This window comes from Seriola aureovittata, chromosome 7 (assembly GCF_021018895.1).
Source record: "Seriola aureovittata isolate HTS-2021-v1 ecotype China chromosome 7, ASM2101889v1, whole genome shotgun sequence".
Lineage (NCBI taxonomy): Eukaryota > Metazoa > Chordata > Actinopteri > Carangiformes > Carangidae > Seriola > Seriola aureovittata.
In genome coordinates this window covers 12,397,103-12,423,504 of record NC_079370.1, presented here as the reverse complement: position 1 = coordinate 12,423,504, position 26,402 = coordinate 12,397,103, and the positions used below count along the sequence as shown (strand labels likewise).

Below are 26,402 nucleotides of genomic sequence, written 5' to 3'. Positions count from 1 at the left end.
ACATGAATACTTTTCAACACTTTTAATTTCATTACAGAACAAACACAAAACTGAATGACAAAAATAGGACAAAGTGATTGCTTGAAATGTAAAACCATGAAGATTTCTGTATATTAAATAGAAGTATTGTGGTTTAATACACTTTGGTTTTCCTTAGAAATTAGAAAAAGATTATTTACACAAGTGCTCCCAACCCTGGAAATAGTGGGTAGTGCATTTCTGTTTGACCCTCGTGATGCTTTCTTTGGTCCTGAAGGTCCCTGTTGCATCTGTGTCGCGAGTCCAGTCCCAGGACTATCTGTGTGCCTGGTGGGAAGTGGACTCGGCTCATGTGGTAGTTGTCATAGTAAATGACTGTTGTCGTGGCAGCAAATGTTGGGCTCAGTCCTCATGGTTTTCATCCTCTCCTCTGTGTTTGCGTGTGAAGAACCCCAGCTGATGGGAAGTGAGATAAAGATTGATATTCTGTCCAAGGCACATCCTGGTATTTTCTTTCTTACGTAGATTTGGATAATGCTTCAGATTACAGCCAATACCAATGAAATGTTTTCTAGGTATCTGCCAGTAGGTGCAAGGGTAGAAGTACAGGGAATAAGGGGGTAACAAATTTGTATTTAGGTGGGACCTGTATAAATGTAGTACTTTTTAAATTGCTTGTTTGTTTGTTAGTATTTGTATTTGACTTCATACTTGTATTTGTATTTGACTTCATACTTGTTCATGATGTGAAGATATAACAAATATAAAAGCTGGTCTAGGTTCTACATCAGTGCTGTTCATCAGATGGATCTTAAAGTTCACCCTTTTGCCCCGGATTGGTATGGAAGAAGTTTGTTATTGACCCCCCCCCTCCAAATAAACTATATAACACTGTAATTTGCTGGGATCTAAAGATATACATAAATTTGAAGTGAAATGTAACATATACCTTCCACAGTGCGAAAATGATGAGGGCCAGTAGCAGTAAACCTCCAATGATGCTGCCGATCAGAATCCAGAGCGAGATGGGAATAGCTCGGCCCTTTAGCACTTCCAGTACAGTCTAGAGGAAAACACAGGAAAGGAGAGTTAAGAGAAAGTACATTGTATTCTCATTGTGCCACTCAAAAAACCAGTGTAGCCGTCTCACCTCCCTCCAGACTGTTCCTGTGTCCAGAGTGATGAGGTTAGTCTCCTGAGCTGTGAGGCGATAGGCACCTATTATCCTCACTGACTTATATTTGGCCTACAGAAAGAGACATGGTGGTGATGACCAATGTTTGTATCACAGGGCAGAAAGATTGGTGCGTGCGTGCGTGCGTGTGTGTGTGAGTGAGAATCTCACTTTTCTGAAAAAGTCATCATGGACTCTGCGGCTGACGCGAATGACAGCAGCCTGCCCTCTCAGAAGTTGCTGGACTTCACACACGACCTCTGTGCACCACGACCTGCTACAATTCTAGACATGTAGATATAAATACACGCACATATTAACATGTATGCTGGTGCTGCACACTGCTCAGTAGCTGCTGTGCTGCCCGGGGCCTCACCAGTATGTCATTCTGCATCATGTCTTCAGGATGAAGGGGTCGTACGTCTCTCTGTCTGGCCTTCAGCTGGGCCAGATCACTCAGCACGCTGCAGTTCACTCCTGTAGCCTATGGGACAATTTAAATTAGTCAGATATGATGGAAAAGAGAGATACAGACATTCAGGCAGAAGAAGTACTCACGTTGTATGAGAAGACATCAGTGATAGTCATGAAGACACTGTCTCCTGCAGCCACAGAGGGCAGATGCAGCCTCAACTCCAAATTACTCACAGCGTAACAGCCGAGGTTCTGCAGCTACAAATGTAAACAAATAATGCTCTGATTTTGCCCCATCTTTTTTTAATGGAAGTTTCACAAAACTTTTTTTTTTTTTTTTTAAATGAGCATGTGAGACATACCCTGAGGTGCGTGTAGAACTCTGGTCCAATTGCCTCTGACACTGTTCGAGTGGGATGAACCTCATATCGGTTCAAATTAGAGTCACTGCACAGAAAAACGGGAAAAAACAGAACATAAACACTCATATGCAGAAAAACAAGGAGAAACTAAAATATCTTTACGCTGTGCACACATACCTGCTGACAAAGAGGTCTGGTTCATACTGAACAAAACTCTGCAGCTGAACACTGTTGTCCCCCAGAGTATCCTCTCTCTCCACGCTGTCACTGTAAAAGAACCAGATGGTTACACAAACTGTGGTTCCTTTCAAAGAAAAGAAAACATTATCAGTGTGTTCTTGTGGAATCAAAATCACAAATGAAACGTTTATTGGAGTCTTCAGTATCTCTAAAATGTGTGCATGGTGGAGTACGCAGAACATGCTGCTTTAGTGATCTACCTGGCAGCATTGAGCTTCATCTGGACTCGATTGTGCAAAGATGTGCAACTGAACTCAAATTCCAACATGAAGTTGACCTGCGAACACAGAGGAGAAGAGGCGGCTGATGTGACACATTACAGCTGGAGGACGTGGAGTATGAGTGGGCCGAGTCGAGAGTGATGGAGCCTTTTCCTTGGCATGGACGTACCTTTGACTGGGAGCGAAATACTGGATAGCTGACATTACACGAGTGGCTGTTAGCACCAAGCGCTGTGCACTCAATCTTAAAGTGGGCATCCTCCTACGATAAAAGAGAGATGAAGAAGGAGAAGTTATGTTAGGTAGCGCATGTGGATGCATGTGTATGGTTAGTAACACGTGGTGCTGCATGTGTTTAGCGGTATACGACTGTTGTCTACCCGAATGCTGAGGCTGGAGAAGTGCAGGTTGCGTGAATAGTGCAGCGTCAGGCTGGTGTTGTAGGCGTTTTCCAGTCTGTTCTGGAGCTGTACCTCCACCGCCAGACGCCTACGAGGGCTGCGAATCACATAAGGCTTCTGTCTGTGGAGACAACACAATGAAAACTCACTGAAACCCCAACAGCTGAGAAGATGCAGCGAAGAGAGGAATGTCTCAAATCTGTACCTCGTCCCAGAGATGTCCATATGAGCCTGCAGCACCAGGTCTGTGGTGCACACGTCATCCTCACCACAGTCTTTAAAGAACGGGATCTAGAGAGGTACAAGGTCGAAGAACGGCATGTTTAATGGAGAAAAGAGGAAGGAAATGTCATCCAATAAGAAATCTTGTAAAGGTAACAGTCAATATTATGCCACTCACAGATTTCTTGACAGTGGTTGGCCAGCCTTCATCCAACACCGGACCGCTCTCAGTGTTGTTGATCTTAAACCGCAGCGAGAAGCTGATCGGACGGATGTAATCTGCTGTGTCCTACATCAAAGATAGAAATAAATAAAGTGTCACTCTGTCTGTCCTGATGCATGTGTATAGAGGCTGGAAGGTGTTTTTGAATGTGGCTGGTGTGTGTACAGACGCTCACATAGACATGGAAAGGCAGTTTGTAGCAGAGAGTTTGTCCTGTGTGAACTCGGACTGCCAGCTGAGTCTGTCTGTGGGAGCTGTCATCAAACAGGGCCCGGGCAGACAACTTCCTGTCATCCAACATCGCTGACACCCACAGATCTGAGGAGAGAGCCAGTAATTGAGACAGATGGTGAGTGTAGGAAATTTTACATTTTTAATAATAATTTGAGTGCCTGGCCAATTTACAACACTTATATTTCTCGTTATAAGGATCCGAGACTATAAGCCTGTGAATTTGGGGTTTATGGAAAATACCAAAGCTGTTGCTATGTGGTCCAGGGGAGCGAGAGACAGCAGTGAAGCAGGCAGTGGCATTCAGACAGGCTGATTCTCTGCCACCCCTCTGGCAGGTCTTCTGAATGACGTTGATGGAGTGCGGCTGGAAGGACAGACTCACATTGATCTGGACTATGCTTCGAGAGCTGCGGACAGGAGGGACAGTCATTGAAAAAAAAAAACAATAAAAGTGTTCGCTAGAAGAAATTTTTTTTTAGCAAGTAGATTATTTGAATTTACATAGTCAATCCAATATTGTTCTTTTGTATTGTTTATTATTCTTAATGAGGAAGCTTTCTGGCTGTAGGTGATGCATTTAATGTATTGCCTAGATTCATTATATCCCAGTGCTTGCAGCTATAAAATAAAATCTGCACTGGCAATGACTTTCCCTTTTGCTCGTCTGTGTCGACCCACCTGAGCAGCACGGCACTGCCCTGCGCTCCCACTGCCAAGTCTATTAGCTCATCTCCATCCAAGTCCAACCGAGCACTCACACTGCGGCCAAAATACTGCAGGGAGGGAGAAATCGATGACCCTGGAATACGCTGTGAGGATGGGAGAGGCAGAGCCAAAAACAAAAGTTAGTTGATAGTTGATTTCTGAAATGTCCCGGCGAGCTTGTAGTTGTAGGTAAATGGCAAGTACCTGCTTATAATTGTGGTTGATGTAAATACCGTCTCCATGGTAGACATAGATGGCCCCCCTGTGTTCGTCCTCCAACGGGGCTCCCACCAGCAGGTCAGTGAAGTTGTCATGGTTGAGGTCAGGAGTGGCTGCCAGTGCATAACCAAACCTGGCATCCTGGGACTTTTCCTCTGACTTCAGAGTACCATTTAACACAAACACCTCTTCCTGAAAGATAAGAAAGAGGAGGGAGGAGTTGGAGGTAACTTGTTATGGAAACCTCCCAAGAATTTGATAAACGTTGTGTGTTCTCATAATGACTGTGTAATCATCCCCATGGAGAGGAGTGATTGGCGTCACTGCTGTCTTACCCCACTGAGGGTGTAGATGTAGACTCTACCAGCCTCCTTGTTTCCTGAGCCGAGGTACATTGGAGCAGCAACCAGAAGGACATCAGTGATGCCATCCTGGTCGATATCCAGCCCGCACACCTCACTGCCATAGTAGGATCCAATCTACAGACAGAGACATGTTATTACAGCTTACTGCCAGTAGATGGAGTCCTTGCTTTAACCTCTGACAAATGAGATTCCCGCTGTTTTCTGCTCAAATAAATGAACAAATGAAAGTGACTGAAAGGAATGAAGAGAGACCCGAGCAGAGTGCGTTACCTGTTCTCCATTGAGGGCCTGTACAATGTTGACATCGCCTTCATTACTGAGTTCAAACAGGATGACTTTGCCTTTGTGTTTGAAGCGGGGAGCCCCAGCTACATACAGTCTCCTCCAGTCACCAACTATCACAGATGACACCGTGTAGCCTGAAAACATGTTTACACACACGTCATTTACACACTGCTGCTCAAATTTTGGCCTTCAGTAAAGAGTTGCAGAATCATACCTGATGTTTATGTGTCGTTTAACCCACTTACTACAAAGTGCACGTAAAATAACGCTCAGATAATTAATGTGTCACATCTTGTTTTCATTTTCTGTCAATGTTTACATTTATATGTTCATGCGGTCTAAAGCTTGGTCTTGAAAATCCCACTGGGGCGGTGTGTTTAGGTGCGCGTGGAAAGCTCCGTCATTTGTGATTTGCGAGTGGGCTGGAGAACAGGAGTGCATTCACAGGTTGTGTTTTCAGAAAGTTACGTTGAAAGAACAACAATAAGTAAACAAGGATGTTTTGAAAAGTATCACATGTATTTTGGAGCTTATTGGAAAGAAAGAAGTTTCTGTTTTGGAAACAGTTAAAGCTAGTTCACTGGAGCACCAGACACGCAGGAGCCACAGAAAGCCGCAGGTTCACTGTTCGGCAGTTATTTTGCGATAACTTGATTAACTGCAAATTTGGACAATGAGTCAAAATTTAGTTTTACTGTTGGTGATATTTTAGCTGATATCAGGCGTACATAGTACATTTTCTTAAATATGTTTTCATTCAGTCAAATTATGTCCAAACTAATTTGTGGGCAATTAAGGAGTATTGTGTCTGAATTGGGGCCCACGGCTCATTTTTACACTTCGAGATTAGCCTGGTGCCAAACCTCTGAATCACCACCCACATCTCTGATTGGTCCAGTGATGTATATAGGGTGAATAGAGATGAAAAAGAATAGAATACAAAATTAGAATAGCGGAATATAAATAATATAATATTAACAGCTAAAGGAAATAATAAAATGAAGTGAAATAAGATGGCAACTCAATCTGATTATCAGGCTACTGTGAGGTTAATCCAGCCAGTCTCTCATGTTGGAGCTTCCCAACAACACATAAATGCACCACTGTAAAGGACAGACTCCTCAAGTCACTCCACAGAAAATCTGTGATAGTAAAGCATCAACACATGACAAACATCAGTAATGATCCTTTGAGTACTATGTTGGGTGCATGACATGTTGGTACCTAAATAAGCAGCATGATTTTTGAGCTCCAGTGGAAACTCGCTCTCAAAAGCCTCTCTGGGCGGCATGATGCGTCCATTGGTCCCCTCCTTCAGCACTCCACCATCCCAATCATAGGCACCAACCATCCCAAACAGAATGCCATCCTGAAGAACAGAGCAGCGCATAGCTGAGAAACACAGGCAAAATGCTTTCACTTCACACACAGATGAAAAACTACAGGTTGGACTTACATCCAGCATGTGTGTGGAGAAGCCGATCTGAGACATCTCCATGTGGAAGGAGCTCTCATTGTAGCCCAGTGTGCCTGTAGGTGGACGGAGACAACAAGTCAGCGCTCTCCGTCGTCATGTAGTTCTTTACACATACCCTCCCTTCCTTCCTCTCACTCTCAGCATCTAGATGGCATCATTATCACCCTCACCCTGAAGACCACAGGTGGCAGACGTGCCTCGCCCTTTCCTTTCCTCCTGTCCTTTCCTCTCTAATTTCCTTAAACATTCACAGGGGTGGCATCACCTTTCATCAGCCTTGCTCTCATGTTCCCGCAACTACAGTGATAGCTGTACACTCCCTCTACCTTCTTTTCCTTTTCTTGCTTTTTCGGCAGGACCGCTGTTTATTTTTTCACATTTTTCCCTCTCTTCCATTTTCTGCACTGATCCCTCTGCACTTCTGACTCACATTCCTGTGCTTCCATTTCTTCTCCTTTCTCAGACATTACCTCCAGGTTTTGTTTCCTCTATAATGATCAATCTGATTGAACCAATAGTGTTATTGGGAAAACTATGGGTTCAAACACATTTTAAACCCAGAGTTTATTTGCTTTAATTGTCATACACTGTAAATAAAGTTACTTATTACTAAAAAGTAACTTAGGTACATTTTGCCACCATATCATTTTGTATATATAAATCCAATATTTTACAGATTAGTTGCATGACAAACCAAAGCTGTTAATTAAAGCTGTTATTCTTTTCTGGTTGACATAAATAAATCTGTACTTTAATGAAGAGAATGTGTGGTTGAAGTGGATCATCTAAATAATAGTCAGCATTTGGATTTGGTCATTTCCTGGCATTGATACATCTTAGAATGACTTACATAATGAAAAGTGTCACTGTCCCAGCTATATACATTATACAGTAAATATCTGTATTTTTATGCTTTTGCTTGTGACAAACAAATAAAACAGTACATATGCCATCAAGTGACAAAACTATATATGAATTTTGATGGGTCATTTTCAAATAAAACCTTCTGCAACACCAGTGATCTTCGGTGCTAATCGTTAACAAACTGTTACACTGCTGCTTTCTTTCTTTCTTTTGTTTTTGTTTTGTTTTTGTGCATCTTTCGTTCACCCCCTGACTCCTTCCCTGTTTCACACACCTTCCAGAGTGAAGATGCGGTCTCCCAGGGCATCCACAATGTCATTGAGCGCGGCTTCATCAGTCACGTTGAAAAAGTATTTGTCATCAGGGTTGCTGGCGATATACTTGATCTCATTAATGAACGTCCCAGGGTCCTGCTGACGACGAATGTAATGACCCAGAACCTGGAGCCCAGCGTGGGAAAAAAAGAGAGAGAAAATGTCTGTGAGAGCACACTCAAAAAAACTGTGAATGAATAAGCAGATAACACAGGTTCAATAAAACATTGAGGGATTTGTGCTGGAAGCAGAGAAAGGTAGTGAATGTGAGAAAAACAGAGCCTAAACAGATACTTTGGCATGTATTACAGCAATTGCTTCTCCACCTTGAAGAGAGAAAGAGAGATATCACAGAGTCTGGAGTTTGAGGGAAGACAAGAGAGGGCCAACACCACCCCCTAATCTCTGAAGTATAGCACACAAGTAACCTGGAGCTGCAGGATTTAACTCTCCAACATGAAAATAAACATACTTCATAGCTGTGTCACTGCCTGTGTAATTTACCAGTAATTAAGCAATACCTAAAGGCAACAAACTGACTACAAAACATAAGACAGAAGGAAACGGCAGCCACCAGGGATTTGTAAATGAGGTGCACAGGCCTGGCGGAGAGGTGAAGAGATGACTGATGCACAAGATATATTGTAGCAGCAGTGGCCTATGGCTTGACGCCTGAAGTACAAATGAGAAAATTCCATAAGAGAAACCAAACCCAAGAATCTCCCCCTGTGACTCCAGCTGCCAAGCAAACTAAGGAAATCCTCTGTTTTCAAAGGGTAGGGGACGGAGAGGGGTGTAGTGTGTAACGCGAAGAGAGTCGACTTATAAATATGTACATTAAGATCTTATAGAGGCAAAACTTCCACTCAGGCCTCCAACCGCTGCCGGCTTTTACACAGTCATTAACACACAGAAAAATAAAGAAGAAACAGAAAAGTTAAAATGCAAAACAGATTTCCAGATTTTAACTATATTTTTTATATTTTAATTATATTTAAATAGTTTTTTAAAAAGAAGTTACAATACATACTACACAGTTCTACATGAACTGCTCCCACACAAACACACATTTCTAGCCCCTGACCTGCACTGATGTATAAAACAGTTTGCATTGCCTGTGCTCTTTTGAAAACTCAGCCCTCCCTTGTGAGCCATTTTCACTACACACACACACACACACACGCACGCACACACACACACACGCACGCACACACACACACGCACACACGCACGCACACACACACGCACGCACACACACACACACACACACACACACGCACGCACGCACGCACACACACACACACGCACACACACACACACACACACACGCACACACACAGGGGCAGCAGCACAGAGAGCAACATCAAAACATGGCTGCTGTTACAAGCACCACTTACCTGTCATCACTTTGACTTTTTGGGCAAACACTTGAACACAAAAAGCAGCTCATTCTCTGTTGTTTTCGTCATCCATTTTTGTTTGTTTCTTTTATCATTCAAGGCTGCGTGTGCAATTACCTTCAGTTTCTGCCTCTGGCTGTCTGTTTCTTCATCTCAAACCAAACTTCTGTTGACCTAACACATGTCAGATAGTTCAAGTAGTTATACCCAAACCCACAGTGATATGACCATAACAGCGTGTTTTAACACAGTTAACCTTTAGTCTCTTCCTGTTTCCCCCCTTTAAAACTGTCCACTGTGAGATCTGTGGGTTCTCCAGAGTAGTACGGACAGTATTAATGGCTCTTGAATCATTCATGCCCCCCTCAGGACGAATTGTAATAACTTTGGTGATCCTCTGACTTTTCAAGGGAGCGCCACCGTCAGGTTAAAATTTCCCTTCATCTAATACTTTGGTTTGTAACCACATACCCGCAAAACTACTGGCACTAATTCCCATCAGCCTCAGCTACACTTTGTGTTTCATACTCAAATGTTAGCATGCTAACACTCTAAAGATGGGGTGGTCTTATACCTATTTACGATCAGCATGTTATTGTGAGCATGTTAGCATTAAGCTCAAAGCACTTCTGTCAAGCATAGGCTGTACACTCTTACTTTGAGCACTACAAACAACTTCTTCATCTCTGTTGTATTAGCGTGGCAGCAGAAATCTCAGAGAAGGACATCTCCAAACCAGGGCAAATAAAGCCAAAACAATCTGCATGGTTTGAAACCACTAAAACTAAGTGTGAGCTGTCTTTAAATTTGGCTGAACCAATGCTTAAGACACAGAGCGCATTTAATTTCCCAAGATGTATTCCTTTAGTGAGGCAAAAAACAAAAAACAAAAAACAAAACATGGGGGCGCCCCGGTGGCTCAACTGGCAGCGCATACCACTTAGGCTCAGTCCTTACCGCAGTGGCCATGGGTTCAAGTCCGACCCATGGCCCTTTGTTGTATGTCATCCCCTCTCTCTCCCCAACTGTCACTCTCTCACTGTCCCTATCCGCAAAAACTGCCCAAAACAAAACATGGTCTATAACAATATGGTAAATACAAACCTTTCATTTTCTATGCTAAATCGTCCAGATAGATTCCCAGCACACAAACTTTATAATGATTCCAACATCAGCACAAACACAGACTTGTAACTGAGCTTCTCCATCCATCGGTCACTTGGTTTATCTGATCTACGCCATCTACACACATTTCTATGGTGGCACTTTTTTGGCACCCTCTCAATGGTGGCTCATGTTCTCCTCTTCTGTGGTTCCAGTGGAGTCTGAAGGTTCCCCAGTTTCTCTTGTGGGATAGGGAGGGGTCTGCGAGCGGTCCTGCCACTAGAGTCTGTCTGCTCCTCTGAGTCTGAAACCATACAACCGCTCAGTGCGTTTCTGTGTGTAGAGGGGGTCGGGTGGGGCTGGAAAGGAAGAATTTTTGTTCCCACTTGGCTATTTCAGTAGACCCAAGGGGTTCATTTGGTAATTTGGAGATGTTATTTTTGTGGGAGTGGTGGTGGTATTGTGCAGTTGCCTGAGGGTGTAGAGTATATGGTCAGCGTACCTCTTTCAGACAATGTGCTGGAATGTCAGGGATGAATATTTTAAGCATCAGGAGAAAGAAGAACCCAGAAATTATGATATTTCAGCTCCTCAAAGACAATGACCCATTGAGACACGATGAGATGTACTCACAGCAATGGCGTATCTCGTAATGTTTCTGTTCTCGCACTCCGCCAGAGCGTCTGGTAGCTCCTCCCCATCGTGTGACTCTCCATCTGTGACTACGATCATCACCTTGGTGGCGCCCTCCCTCGCTCCACGCTCAGCGCTGAACGCCTCTGTGCTACAAAGACAGAGAGAAAGTGAGACAAACAGATATATCAAAAGATGTTATTCAGTCATGCCAATTATGAAATCCTGGCTGAACTCAATTTGATTTGAGACAGAGAGCATGAGAGGAAAAGAGAAGAAAAGTATAAAGTTAAAGGATTGAAAGGGTCAAAGGGAGTAAGAGGACACCAGGGAGTATCCAGTCAGTTTTCAAAAATCTCAAATAAACGTCCTCCATAAGATAACATACAATTTCAAGTGCTTCTCTGAGAAAATGAATAGCTAGTAAAACAGTGAGACATTGGATTTGAGTCGCTTCCCATCAAGTATAAATGGTTCAAAACACAACTGGGCCTTTCCAAGACTATATTAGTCATGCTTGACACACATACATTAGCTGCCAGTTGACTCGAATTGGTCACTGCAATGTGCATGTGTCACTGCATCTGTGACCGCATCTGTGCATTCCCATCCGGTTGTGCCATGATAGAGAGGAAACCTTAATGACAAACACACACCAACAGACCCAGGCCGCACCCTGTTTGTCTGCAGGAAACCTGTTCTCAGCAGGACCTGCTTCAAGTGTTGAATAGGGTTGGTAAGCCTCAGACCAACACACACACACACACACACACACACACACACACACACACACACACACACACACACACACACACACACACACACGCACACAGGGGAGAGTAGTCACTGCTAGTGAACTCAGTCATTTTCAGGCCTAACTCCAGCCCTTGCCTAAATATAACATTGTGGTCAGCCGCAAGAAACTCAGAGTTAAAAACAACTGTTTCCCCTATGCAGTCTACAAATTACATAGGGTGCAGAAAAGGAGAGGACAGGAGAAAACAGAAGAGAGGAGTCAAAGTAAAAGAAAGGAGAGGAAAAATAGATGACTAAAAGAATGGGGAAGATGATAAAAGAAGGAGGGAGACTGTAATCGTTGACAGAATGAAAAGATAGCTAGAGAGAAGGGAGATGAGCAAAACAAAAAAATACAAATAAAGGTAACTGAAAAGAATAAAATGGGCCTGTGAAACTATTTTAAAAGAACTGAAAAAATGATAAAAGACAGTAAAATGGAGCCAAACTGTAAAACTATTAAGTGCAAATCCTGCTTTGATGTGGTATTAAGTTTGTGTGAAGTGTTCAATGAAATAAAACTGGTAGAAGAAAGAAAGAAACCAAAGAGCGAGCAGGGCAGTAGAAGAAAGCGGGGGATAAACGATGAGCCAAGACAGATATAAACAGGTAAAAAAGGAAGGTAGAATAAAAACAAACAGAGGAAAGCACTGAAAAATTAGGATGAAAGAAACGAGGAGATGGGAAAGAGGAAAGGAGAGATGAAAGAGGAGAGAAAGTGAGTAGGGCTAATTGGGAGGCCTGGTTGTATTTACTAGCCATTTTATGGAGTCACAGTAGTATGGTAATGACACAGCGCAGCGGTCTGTGTGTGTACTTTAATGTGTATGTGTGTGGGTGACTGAGAGTGTCTCAGACGGGTGGAGCAATATAAAAATCAGTGGCTAATGCAATTGTAGAGGGTTGTTTGATGTTCATATGCATGAGTCTGTCATCTACTCTGCCTTGAAACTGTACAACCTACAGTCCATTACTGTCATTTACATGTCGACATTACACTTTGCCCTGGTGCCCTACTGCACAGGAAGATGAGTGTCAAAACATACGTGCCGTTTTTGGTAACTGTGTGTACAATGTGAGGAGACACAAAATCCATTAAGTGTTTGTGGTGTTCAGTGTGTGTATGACCACAGGGGGTGGGGGGTGGGAGGAGGGTGGGGGGTGACTTGCTTGAGAGTTTCCTTTAAACGCTGAGACCAATTCGCTTCAAAGTATGGGCCTAATAAATAAAGCAATAGTTTGACAACTTTGGAAACACATCTTCTTCAGTTGGACGAGAAGATTGATACCACTCAGTCTGTATATGTAAATATTAATCAACAATCAGCAGCCTTTAGCGTAGCTTAGCATAAAGCCTGGAAATAGTAGGACACAACTAAGCTTTGTCCAACTGTAATGAAATCTGCCTATCAGCACCTTGATAGCTCCATATTTAACATGTCTTGTTTGCTTAATCCGTAAAAAAACTGAACTTTAATAATGACCCGCTGCAGTGTCACCGGCGGTTTTGTGCCAGACCTGAAGCTTTAGAGGTGAGCAGATATTGTTACCTGCGGACAGAGCCTGACAAGACTAGCTGTTTCCTCATGTTTCCAGTCTGTACGCTTAACTAAGCTATGCTAAGTAAAGCTAGCTGTCTGCCTGCTGAAGCTCGATATTCCCCGTACGGACATTAAAGTGGTATCGACCATCTCATCTAACTCTCAAACAGAAAGTAAACAAGAGAGTCAAGTCTCTTTAAACTGTTATTTTCTGCGGTTTTGCAGTGAATTTTTTTTTCTTCTATTGCAAACTGTTGCTGCTTTTTATTGTTTCCCAGTTTTTTTTCCCATTTGTTTTCCCCTGTCATCACTACACTTTTAGCATTTGTGAATTGAGTTACATAGTGTAGCAGATACAGGTGATACGAGTGGTTGTGTGATGAGTGGTTGTTTTTCTACTGACTTGGCTGAGATGACAATTAAACTACCATCCGTTTCCGTCATCTTCCAAGAAGACCCAGAAAGTCAGGTACTTAAGTGAGTCAGAAATTGGATCAGACAATTCGAAGTCTAAATTTTCTGTGATTTTACCTGAGTAAAGTCCAAGTGTAAAGTTTCAGGCCAGCTCTGTGTTAGTGTGTACTGATCATCTTGACAAGAATATGAATATCAAAAATCTCCAGAGAGAGAGAGAGAGAGAGAGAGAGAGAGAGAAGGACCAGTTTGCACGTCTTCTGTTCTTTTAAGAGCTATTTTAGCTAAGTGCTCGGGTTTAGGGTTAAGTTTATAATAAGGACAGGGCTAGGGGTAAAGGTTAAAAGTCAAACATGCTGTTAAAGTTGAGGTTAAGGGGCCACGGAACGAATGCAGTCAATGCCTTTGATGAGCATAAAGATTAAAACTATATGCATGTGAATTTGAAGTGTATGGTGTGAGTCCCTGATGTGTGTGGGGGTATTCATCCATGCATGTGTGTACTGTACATGTCTGTGTGTGTATTTTTACAGCTGTAGCAGCACTACTTGGCTGACCAGGCGGGGTCAGGCCGTGCCACACCTGCAGCCGTGCTGAGCCAGCAGCCAGTTAGTCCAGCTCAGCTAATCTCACTGTTTTTCTACCCCGTTACTTTCCTGCCCAGTACCAGCACTGCTATCTGTCCATCTGTGTGTGTGTATGTGTAAAGGGGGAGTACATATGTTTGTATAAGTCTTAATGTAAATTGTTATATTTTGATATAACTTCCTCTTGATATCAAATCAATCTAAAATTATTATAGAAACTGTAACCTAGGCCTGATTTCTTTACTCTGGCACACACACCAGGATGAGAAAACTTTCAGTAGCTTGGGTGCTATATTTCTTTTTTAGTAATGGGCACCGATGAGTCTACCGACACAGTGTTTTCACCATCTGTCAGTGGGGGAAGCTAGTGACAGTAAGAGGCAGGGAGTGGACAGAGTGGGTAGTGGTGTTGTCTGATTTTCCTGTCGCTGGCGTTTTAAGGCCACAGTTACACAATTTTAATGGCTCCATTTTCCAGTCACTGCTTTTCAACTACCTTTTAAATGTTCCTCCTAAACCTCTCCAACTTTTACCTTTAAATGTACCAGAAAACAGGAACTCTCCAATTACCTATATGTGTGTGTGTGTGTGTGTGTGTGTGTGTGTGTGTGTGTGTGTGTGTGTGTGTGTGCGCGCGCGCGTGTGCATGTGTCAAAGTAGAATACCTCTCCAAGACACACATCCCAAAATGGAAGTCGTGGCCACACATCAGGTCTGGGTGTGGTGCTCTATGTGGGTATGACTTTAATAAAGCAGGAATTTTATTTTGAAAAGAAAGGGATATTTTAAGACTTAGAGATTTTCACTGACCCTCAACCTATAGAGTTGTTTCTTTAGACTTGGGTTACAGTCTTAAACACCCCCAACATATTTCTATGAAGAGAAGTCATGAAGGTGATGACAGACCAAGCAACGATACAGCCAGGAGTAATGAAGAGGAGAGAATTTGAACACAGTGGTGTAAGAAGTACTGAGATTCCCTGCTTGAGTAAAATTAGCAATACCACAATTGAAAAAAATTGTATTAAAAGTAAAAGACCTATATTTTTTAATTTTACTTAAGGAAAAGAACAGATATATGAATTTTTTTTTCAAAAAAGGAGGAACATTATCATTCATTCAGAGTTGTGTTTGTGTTCACCTGGCAAAGTCTAATATTCACTTTTCTTTTAGTTCTCCTTTGGTTTCCACCAACTTTAGCTGCTAAATGCTCCACTGTGTTCACCAGCTAGTTTCTAACTATGTCCGTCTGCTGTTTGGTGCTGGGTGGGTAGCATACAGTGGCCTTGTCAGAGCTTTTAAGCTGTAAACAGCTGCCTGCTACAGCTGGAAATGTGTTTCATGAGAGCAGTGCAACTGAACCAAAACAGTAAAGTTATGAGCCATACTACCAAAACAATGGGCTGAAAGATGTTAAAATGGCTTGTTAGAGCGGAGGATTTATCATACTTATGTATAGGTCAGTCACTACAAGTTACTCCTTTCACATTACATACAGTCATGTGATCCACTGTTAAACTAAAAATATTAGTGTTATCAAAATATTGATTAGAGGAGCTCTAAGCACTCCATGATGTTTAATCTAATTCTTCTGATAGTCTGGTAAACCATAAATCAAAAGCAGCCTGATGGGATTATACTGGAGCATATCATTAGAAAGAAGAACAGACTAGAGGCAAACAGACCTGATTATCATTATAACTACAAATTATATACAGATATTTTTGGAGAGAACTAGAAGGATGTTACACCAAAATCTAAACAGCCAGAGAGTTTCCATTTAGCCAGCCAAATCTACAGTATGTTCTAATACGAAGAAGAGGAAGGATTAGCCAGTAAGAGTGAAGTAAGTGAAGTGATTGACGGGGCCTACCAGGCCATGTGGATGGCGTATGCAGTGCGTGTCTCTCGTCCCTCTTGACGGCTGATGTTCTTGGCAGCCTCTACCACCTCCTGTGTGGTCTGGTAGTCCTTCAGAGACCACTCGTGGACTGCTACCTCGCCATACTGAAGTATACCAACCTGAATGCACGCACACACACACACACACACACACACACACACACACACACACACACACACACACACACACACAAACACGCAAGCATTTCAACAATGCCACATGTTCATGGTTGTGCTGGCACATAGTTGTGGAAAGCAACATCTGAGACTCATGTTTCTGGGGTGAACTATCTCTTTAAGTACCAGTCCTGTTCTTAAAGCAAACAGTGCACTTGGGGAATTTTTGAATTCATTCAAAAACCAGAGGTATTTCCTCTTCACCTCACATTGCCTGCTACCCCCTCTCTCTTTTCAAAACCCAAACCCCCTCTCACTCCTCTTGTTGTTTGGCTCAGAATAATGTCCCAAGATCCCCCCCTGCCAGCCTCCATTCCTCCTCAACCTCAAGCTAGCTCAGCTCATGTCGCTTTACATTACTACTGCAATTCATTCTGGTCATATTTGCCAAACTGGTTCTTTATATGTGTCACACTGTGCATGTTTTGACTCAAGGGACTAGCTTGTCTTAATGTTCTGGGCAACAGTTAAGGGGTTCCAGAGGTTTAAGTGCGAGACAAAACTCAAATTCAAACCCGCAAGTTTCCATTACCAATGTAAATAATATTTATAAGCAGTGCAAACAAACGTCGATTTGCACTTTTACCTGCATCTGGTCCGAGCTGATGTGGAACTTGCTGAGGATGTTGCTGAGGAAGTTCTGGACCTCATACCAGGGGTAGATACTGTTGGAGCCATCCAGCACGATCACGATGTCCATGTATGTGGAGCACCCTACCACATGTGGTAGTTCAAAAGTATTTGGTTAGCTAAGACAGGCCAGTGCAGCACGTTTCTCTGCCTCAGTGTGTGTGTGCGTGTGTGCGTGTGTGTGTGTGTGTGTGTGTGTGTGAGAGCAAATGTGTGGTTACTTTGCGCTGTTGGAGCGATGGTCTCCCGTGGTTCTAGGTCATCGCTCACAGAGGCACAGATACCAGTGCTGAACATAGACGTACCACACTCCTGAGACCACAGCGGGGCACATGCCTGCCAAACCACAGGCACACACACATACATACACACACACACAAAGGGACACACACAACAGCATCTGTTTTACAGGTGAAGCAATTTCGGGAGCATTTACAGTCAATTTGAGCAGTTTACATTTCTAATTATTTCTGTTCCGCTCTCGAGACGTGTAGGTGGTTATTTGGTTGTTATCAAAGGGTTTAAACACGTAGACATATGTCACCGGGTGACCCAAGTTTAAGCACATAAAAAACACAAAATGAGGATAGACATGGAAAAAAAGAAAACAAGTCATAAGAAGGAATAAGTCATGGAAAAACTACAATAGTGTGGTTTAGGTCACAGAAAAATGAGGGAGAGGCAGAGAGACTATTGTTGACATGTTGGCAGTCACTGTTGTCATGAGTGGTTTAACAGAGCTGGAACACCAGACCGGTAGAGCAATTTAAATCTGATTGTGCTAAATGTAAGGGGGTGAGTGTGGGGTGGGGGGAGGTATCACATTTCAAATATTTCTGTCTTCAAAGCATGCCGTTTATTTGGCTTTCATACTAAGAGGGAAGAATATGGGGAGCGTGTGGATAGAGGAGATAAAAGAGAAACTCATGCATTCAGCCGAGAGACAAAGGAGGTAGACCAAAAGTGGGGTGAAATGGGGTAGAATGAGAGAAAGAGAAACATCCTGGTTTTGCTTGCCCTGTCATTATGGACGGGTTTCTCCTCAGGAACACAGACAGGCAGGGAGGAAAGGATGGAGAGAGGGATGAGAGAAAAAGAGGAAGATGGAGAAAAGCGAGAGAGGTGCTATGGCTTTTGGTAGGTCTGTCATTAACAAAGGGCCGGAGACGCATTCCGATCCTGTTATAGACCTGACCGCTGGGGTTAAGAAACACACACGCACACACACATTAAAGTGGGTTATGCTGGCTAGCATTCATGAACTGTGCACGACTGCACACCCGAAGCAGCAGTATAAACCTGGCAGACACTAAAACACGCCAGCACGATTGCCTAACTCACATATATACAGTATGTGCACACATACTGAAAGAGTAACTAACATGCACACACACATACTGCGCGCACGCACACACACACACACACACACACACACACACACACACACACACACACATACAGTTGCAAAAGTGTGTTTGTATGAAAGCCAGGCGCCTCGGAACTGGAGAAATCAGGATTGGAGAGCAACAACAAGATGTGTGTGTCAGAGCTGTATTTTGGAGATACTAGAATGAAGTCACAAAGTTATCATCACACCAAGCTCAGCACAGCAGGGACTGACGATAATAATGTCCCCCATTACAGGAAGGTAGACTACAGGTGGATGCCTGGGTGTAGGTGGAGCTAAAAAGAGTAATTGATTTATCACTTTGTCAAATTAACAATTTGAAGATGACACCTCGGGCGATGACACCTGGGCTCTTTTTTTTTTGCAAGTAGGGGATCAGTGAACTGCACATGGTGGCATTTAGAGTCAAATAAAAATACACCAACGGAAATGATTCATTCAAATTCAAGTCAAACAGACAATCTGCTCTCACCACATCCCTTCAGGCTCCCACATACAGTATGTCTCACAATGCCCACGTAGCAAAAATAAAAATCCCCGTTTTCCAGTGTTTAGACTACATACCAGGAAGCCATCAGGTGAGTCTGGAGTGAGGGTCATTCCCAGGTGGGAATTCCTCAGGTTTTTGGAAACGTTCTGAAGAGCAGTCTCACCTGAGACAGATGGACAGACCAGTTTAGCATGAAGTGACTTATGTCTAAACTTGATGTGAATTTTTTACGTGGATAGCCGATTTTGTTCAGGTTATTCGTTTGTCTCACCTAGATTCACTTTCCTGCAGTTTGAGTTCCTCTCCTCTCCCACAATGCATTTATACACGTCTCCTTTCCTGTTGTTGGGCGGCCCATCCCAGGGAGCACCAACCAGCATTCTTCAACATAATGACAAAGCCCATTATCACCAAAACATCATCACGCACCCTCTTTGTGTAAGAATTATGACAGTTTAATTATTTGTTTATTTTTCGCTGTCTCTCTTTCTCCCTCACAGTCTCACACACACTTACGACTTCTCTCCATCCACTTCATGCTGTAGAACAGAAAAGCCAAACAGCGCGTCCTCTGGACCCGTGAAGATGCGTGGATGCTTTACATCTATGTTGAAACACTGACACAACTCTGGAAGACATAACAAAACATATTATTACACAGACAACAAGTAACAAAGAGACAACAAGTACAATGCTTAGTTTTTTTTTAACTGGCATTCCCATAACCTTTTAAACACCATTGACTGGTTGGTCGGCCACTAAAAACTCTTACTGTGCAGCCAAACTTCGTTCAGTCGCACAGAAGTCAATTTTAAATTCTGGTGAAGATCCCAAAGTTTCCACAATCAAATATGATATAATCTTGAGGACATGTATATAAAATGATTCATAAGGCATCAAGAATATTTCCATTTGATGAAGTGCTGCCTCTGCAGAAAACAATGAATCTTTGGTTTGAATATTTCAAACATTGCATAGCTTCAAAGAAAACAAGCTGATACAGAATATTGATGAGGGACTGTCACACAGTGTGGAAGTAGATTTTTTTTTTACAAAGTTAAAGTTACTTAAGGGGAATTAAAAGGGGGAAACTGGATGTTAAAGGACACACTTATTTACTTTCTCGTAGAGAGTTGGAGGAGAAGATCAATACATTTCTCACATCAGTCCATTAAATATGAAATTATGGCCAGCAGATGGTTAACTTTGTTTAGCACAAAAACTGGAAACAGGGAAACGGCCACCTTTGTCCAAAGACACCAAAAAAAAGCCAACAAGCCCCCTATAACGTATCACAGATTAGGACGTTATATCTTGTGTGTTTGATACGTATAAAAACCAAAGTGTAAAAATAATATCGGTTTATGTGTTTGTTTTTTAATGACTTTGAATTTATTGTGCAGACATGAATGGTATTGATCTTCTCTTCTCTCTCACATGAAGAAAAATGGAAAAAGTGTTTTTAGCAAAATTTCTAACTTTTCCTTTAAAACAGTATAAAATATGATTTGACACATGCATAACACAATAGCCATTAAAGTGAATTAAAAACACGCAAAACATGGAACTGTAAACTGTAAACAACTGAAGTTACATCTACGGTGCAGAGTTAGATTATTATTTTCCCTCTGGCCTTGGAGAGTGGGCTGGGAGAGAGAAGAGGAGGGGGGTTGAAAATGTGGATAAACAGAGTGACCAAAAGCAACCTCTGAGGAAAAAAGGAGTTCAGTCTGAGGGGAAAGAGGGAGAGGAGAGGGGAGAGAAGAGGCAAGGCAGAGAAGGGTGTGGGTTAGAAAAACTATGGAGTATAGTAAGCCCCCTGTTATGACACACAAGCCTGCCCTTCATACATAGAGAGAGAGAGGTGAGGGAGACAGAAGACAAAAATGGTTGTCAGACAGTTCACTGAGTTGTGAAAACGTAGGTGTAAACTGACGAATGAAAACTAGTTCTAACTAAAATGAAAGACACAGCTTGTTTTTTCAGTCTGCAGGAAAATGCTAAATTCCAGTGACATAAAGGTACATCAATTATCAGAGTGAAATTAAATGAATGAATAGTTCAAAATCAATTACATCCAACTAAGGATAGACTCTTTAGTTGTAAGAAAAACTTCACATTTCAAAGTAAATTTTGTTATGAGTTCAGTGCAGCCTAGAATCAAATTTCCTGCACAAGTCGCGCAACTCTTCTCTATTACATTATACTTTATTCACCAAACATTTAGGGTGACCTTGCCCTCCTGGTTTTAATTAGTCATGCTATTCTAAAAAACCTCTGAAAACTCTTGTCTATGATTGGTAAATATGAAGCTACAGCCGGCAGCCAACAGGCTATATGTTGACTAGCTTAGCGTAAAGACCGGTAACGTGGGCAAACGGCTTGTCTCTGTTCAAAAGTAACAAAATCTACCCTAACCCTGGGGGGGGGGGGGGGTTACCAGGCAACCAGTGGAGACTGTAGGAAAAGGAGACTGCAACTATAACTGTCACTGAATAAGTATATCAAGTATATCAAACGTCAAACTATTCCTTTAATGTTTTACAAGAAAGCTATAAATGACTTGAAGTCATTTATATCAGCTGATTGCTCTTACTTACTTCTGATACACTCACGCCAAGACTGTTTGCTGTCACAGCTCCCTCCTTCAGACCAACCTTTTCTTTATGTGCTATATTTTTGGTACTGTAATGTAACAAATATTTGATCTTCATGTAATACAAAGGGGGATTTATTCTTCACCCTGGATCTTCACTGCTGCCGGATTATTCAAGAGCTCCCTGAGAGAGGCAGAGCCTTTCTCTCCAAACCTGACAATTCCTTCCACGAAAGTCAGTCTCAGAAACACCATGAAGCTCTTCACAGTAGGTATTTAACTATCTGTACGTGTGTATCTACTGTATGCTATTTGTAGCCTTGAAAAGCAGGGTGTGTTTTGTTAAAGGGACTTTTTAAATAAATTTGACTTGACATGTAATTTAGCAGCATCCGGGGGTACAGTAACTCTCATGCCGTACATAACTCAATGATACCACTGGAGAAAAGTAGTCCAGGATGGGAAACAAGACCAGAACACTGCTGCTGTGATTATACACCATCTACTCACACACTTGTATACAGATACTTCCCCACAAATCCACACAGACAGTTACCTTAGCCAGGCCAATCAGAGGGGGGGATTCCACTTGGTTTTTGAGTGAGAAACTAGATATGTTCACCGTTTCTCTTCCATCTCTACTCCTGCATGCACATACTGTAATTTCTTCATCTTGCTCTTTCACTTTCTCATTCTTACAGATGTTTTTCCTGTAATGTCATTGCATTTTCAATCAGGTTTCATGCTTTTTATTGTTCCCAGATTTACTCACTGGACACCCAAAGCTTCAAGGATGTGGGTTTTTGGATGGCAATGTTGGTCCTTCAGTTGGTCTTGATTGAAACATCTCAACAACTATTACATGTTGGAGATGCCCTGACCTCTCGTCTAGCACTACCTTGAGGTTCATATGTTTTGTGGTTTTGTGTTAAAGGTAGAGTAAGTGATTGTAATCTAATACACTTTTTTAATCAAATTAAATTAATATCTCTTGATGGTTAGCTAGCTATCCCTTCTCTGTGTGTACTGAAAAAAGAATCAGGTGTTCCTACACAGCCCTGGCTCTGTGCCATCAGGTCAAAATTTGAATTGGTCCAGTTCTTTGGTTTATGACTACATATCTAGAACTAACAACATTTCCATCAGGCTCAGCTGCACTTTGTGTTCAGTACTAAACTAGCTAATTTCAATATGGTAAATTGCTAAACTAAGATGGTAACCATGGCCATACCTCTGTGCCTAAATACAGTCTCGCAGAGCCGCTAGTATGGCTGTAGTCTCTTAGTCTTGTTTCTGTTCATCTTGTAGATCTGTATGAGCTCCCAATATTTCAACCTCCAAACCCCCAGTGACTTTGAAAATCGGCCATCTTTCTGATTCTACACAGATGTTTAATACACTCCACCAATGGGAATATGCGTAGGCAAGGATACAATAATTCCTTAACACTAAATCTCCCGTTTTCATGGCTAGAATGAATAAAAATCTCTCTATCCCAATTTGCTGCAATGAAGTTATTCCCTCTTATTCTCTACCACCACCCTTCTTACACACAGCTTTGTTAAATTTGATCGTTTTGTCTTGTCCTTTCTTGTGGCAACATCACCCACCCTTTCCAATTCCAAATTTCTGTCCACAACAAACCAAGCCTCTGATAACAACCCCTGCTACTGATTTTCTCCTTCATCCTCCTAGTTCACTCATTCTCTCATAAACCATAAACTGCTCCCCCTTTTTTACCCTCTCTTCTATAACACACAGAAACACACACTGTAACTCTACCACAAGGCCCCCCTCTCCCTTGCCAACCCCTCAGACTCCCACAAAACGGTACCATCATTCCCCGTTTTCCCTGTCCTGTCCTCCCTCCTCTGGTTTCATTTTCATTGGGGTTTATATATATGACACTGTACCGCAGGCTGTCTGACCACCCATCGCCATGACAACTGACGGCAAACATTTATCAAGCCAAACTGAGTCCAGATTCTCTCAACCACACATTCAGCTCTGGGCACTACTGCTGCTCAATGTGTATGGTTGTGAGCGTGTAGTAGGCTATACACATATGTGAGTGTACATGTTTAGGAAAAGAAACTGAACTTCATACTACAATGTACAATCTTCCTGGTCTTTCGCTCAGTGTCTTTAACTTGCATCGCTGACTTATAGCACCTCTGTGAAAGGTCCAGCAGTAAAGATATCTGCTTGATTGTCTGTTTCTATCATCTTTATTTCTGACTCATAATGTTTCCCATAATGCACCCCCCCACACACACACACACACACACACACACACACTTCACCTCATCTTACTCTTTCACAGATTTTCTCTCCATTATCTCAAACGTGTTCTGTTCTCATCTCTGTCACCCTCTCGTGGGGAATGGGGGTGGAAGAAAAGGAAGAGGGGGAGTATAGGAATGAAAATCAGCAAATGATAGGAGAGTAAAAAAACACAAGGAGATAGCTGGGAGTATAATAGCAAGAATTTATGAATGACCGGTGAAATGGAGTTCAACACACATAGGCACACACACACCTGTGTTCGACATCTCAGTAAAGCATAACAGAGTGTAACAGACATGGGATGCCTGCTGCCCACATCAGGGGAGCTCTGCTGAAACCATTAACATTACACACATACTCCCTCAACTACATGCTTCTGTATGACACATGCACAAGCTAAAAACATCACACACATGCAAGAACACACACTCACACAAACTAAAATCACATAAACTAAAGCACAAATTAAAGCATAGGTTAGGTGGTAAAAAGAGGGGGAAAATTACCCTGTACATGCTTGATTTCAACAGCTAATGGAGGGTAATGTATAAAACCATACGACAGGCAACATTTGGTTGCTGGTATGTGTAAAAAGGTGTGTGTGCCTGTGTGAATAACCTCAATGTTAAATGCATTCCTTGTTAATTACTCAGCTACTGAATGAGAAGCACTTTGCATATAGCCTGGATAATCAGGCTTTAGTCTAAAGTTCAAATTTGGCACAAATGCCAACATCTCAATCTATAGATCAACTTCAGACACTGTGTGTGTGTGTGATTCAGTGCAGATATGAAATCAACATGCCTTGCACAACATAATATCTCACCCTGTTGATCTAATTTTTTTTAATGGCAGCATGCTGTAATGCAGCAGTGCAACCACTGCATAAGTTTTGGTAGACAACAATGGTCTTTTTCTTCAGTTTCTTCCTGGTGAGCAGGAATGGCTCAATGAGGTGTGTGAGGCCGCTCTGCCTCAGTGAACATGAGCAGTTGAGGGGAGCTGATGTACATGTTATATGGAGAAAAGACTCGTGGCACCGACGCCTTATTAAGGGCACGTAAGACATCAAGTCTGAGAGATGGAAATGGCTGAGGTGACCCGTGAGGTCGTGTTACACAGCTGCCAGGGTTAGAAGGTGTCAGCTGAAAGCGGAGATGAACCAGTAACCTTTTGGCAGAGGATACATGCAAATATCTCTGATGGCTCCAGACATCTTCTGGTAGCTGAAGGCCTCCAAAGAGAATGAAATACTTCCTCAGTATGGACATCACTGATAGATTTACTAAAGGATTAGACTTTGAACCAGGAACCATCATTTTGTTGGACTCATGCGTAACTTCCTATACGTTTGATCTGTTTGGCAAATGGAGTTTGGCCATATGTTTTAATACGCCTGCCTCTCTGCTGCACCGCACACAGTCATGTTAGGAATGTCTTCAAGGTCAGTCGTTTACTGTCACACAGAACAAAGCTCTTTGGGACTCGGGGAGGCACGTGTGACTCCATTATTCACATATGTTGTCTGTTAAAGAAGAAAAGTTGTGGAGGTTAATGACCATATCACCCAGTTAGACAGCACTGGAGGGCAGGAGAGCAACTGGGCAGGGAAGAAGCATCAATCATTTGACTTTTCGTAGAGTTTAAGGAGCTTTAGGATTAGTGACTGGAGTATTTGCCTGAGTATTTTTTTTTCCATATGTAAAAATTAAATTGGAGTTGATTCTTTTGAATGAAAAATTTGGGAAAAACATAAATACCACTGAAAAACTGGACTGAAAAGTAGTTCTTACCTTTGAAAAGGAGGAGGAACCCCAGGCACAACAGGTATTTGCGCAACTCCATTTATGAAGCAGAGTGAAAGCAGTCTCTCTTTCTTCTATTTTTGTTCCTTTTTCCCCTTGTTTACAAAGTGGTCTCCCCTGAGCTGGTGGAAATGCAGTACATTGGCGTCCACCACACACACATACACACTCACACACACACACACTCACACACACACGCACACACACACGCACGCACAGACGCGCTCTTTCAGCTCTCTCTTTCCCCCAGAGATGAGTAAAATCCTGTCAAACGGTGCTGCAGTGGCATGTCTGCTGTACTTGTGTGAGGCTCACTTCAGGACCGATCCGTTCACAAAACCAGAAAGGGGGTTGTCAGATATAGATTAAGATAAAAAAAAACAAAAAAACAATTAATAAAAAGTATTCTTGTCCGTGGTTTTTGGCGTGGTGGCGCTTAAAGTCCCTGAAGGAATATTTTTTACTGACACCACGCTGGATAGGTATTGTGGTGTCTTAAGGTTAAAATTAAGCAAAAAAAAAACTTAATAGACGCTTCAGTGACCCACGTGAAAATCACTGCACCTGTCCCATCAAACAAGAGGCCGCAGTTCAGAATCATTAAACCATCACTAACGTGTAACACCTTCCCAAACAGTCAGTCAGCAGCGCGCTTTATCCGACTCCGGAGCGCGTCTTTGAGGATCAAACTCTCCTGTGAACAAAAAATCCGTCCATCAAGCCAAAAGTTTGAGGTGAGTTGCTGAGCGCGGTTCCTCTGATAACTTGTTACCCATGATCCTGTCCGGTGGTTTTCATAATTTAACTTCAACCCCCTTTTCCCCCGTGCGTTCCTGTCGATGTAAATATGTGCCTCCAGTAACGGATTTCTCTCACTTTGAAATGAAAGAGCGCATTTATCCTCAGAGTTCCCCTCCCTCCATCCGTCCTCCTCC

The 26,402-nt window shown here is 42.5% G+C and overlaps 1 protein-coding gene across 2 annotated transcripts; it reads right to left on the bottom strand.

Annotated features, from left to right (window-relative positions):
• Positions 1-7: 7 nt before the first annotated feature.
• Positions 8-26,402, bottom strand: itga10 (integrin, alpha 10). 2 transcript variants are annotated; one of them, XM_056379837.1, is made up of 30 exons: positions 25,456-26,402; positions 19,297-19,408; positions 19,052-19,161; positions 18,855-18,943; positions 17,104-17,218; positions 16,839-16,966; positions 16,047-16,195; positions 10,837-10,987; positions 7,660-7,825; positions 6,501-6,574; positions 6,269-6,413; positions 5,030-5,178; positions 4,730-4,873; positions 4,380-4,586; positions 4,149-4,279; positions 3,711-3,877; positions 3,412-3,554; positions 3,192-3,302; positions 2,997-3,082; positions 2,771-2,912; positions 2,560-2,652; positions 2,370-2,446; positions 2,107-2,196; positions 1,930-2,014; positions 1,712-1,825; positions 1,530-1,637; positions 1,325-1,438; positions 1,130-1,225; positions 929-1,042; positions 8-435 (listed from the first exon to the last, which is right to left on the bottom strand). In XM_056379837.1, exons 1-30 carry the CDS (start codon positions 25,505-25,507, stop codon positions 382-384), a joined length of 3,516 nt encoding a protein of 1,171 aa, XP_056235812.1. In that variant the 5' UTR covers positions 25,508-26,402; the 3' UTR covers positions 8-381. The 2 variants fall into 2 exon arrangements, with proteins under 2 accessions (XP_056235812.1, XP_056235810.1); XM_056379835.1 differs by having other exon boundaries at positions 2,771-3,082.

Excerpts from the sequence above, each read along its gene's own strand:
- itga10 (XM_056379835.1), bottom strand. The coding sequence starts at position 25,507 with ATGGAGTTGCGCAAATACCTGTTGTGCCTGGGGTTCCTCCTCCTTTTC. Across the intron at positions 10,988-16,046 it reads TACGCCATCCACATGGCCTG|CACAGAGGCGTTCAGCGCTG; the intron begins GTAGGCCCCGTC and ends CTGTCTTTGTAG. Across the intron at positions 4,280-4,379 it reads TCAACCACAATTATAAGCAG|CGTATTCCAGGGTCATCGAT; the intron begins GTACTTGCCATT and ends CCATCCTCACAG.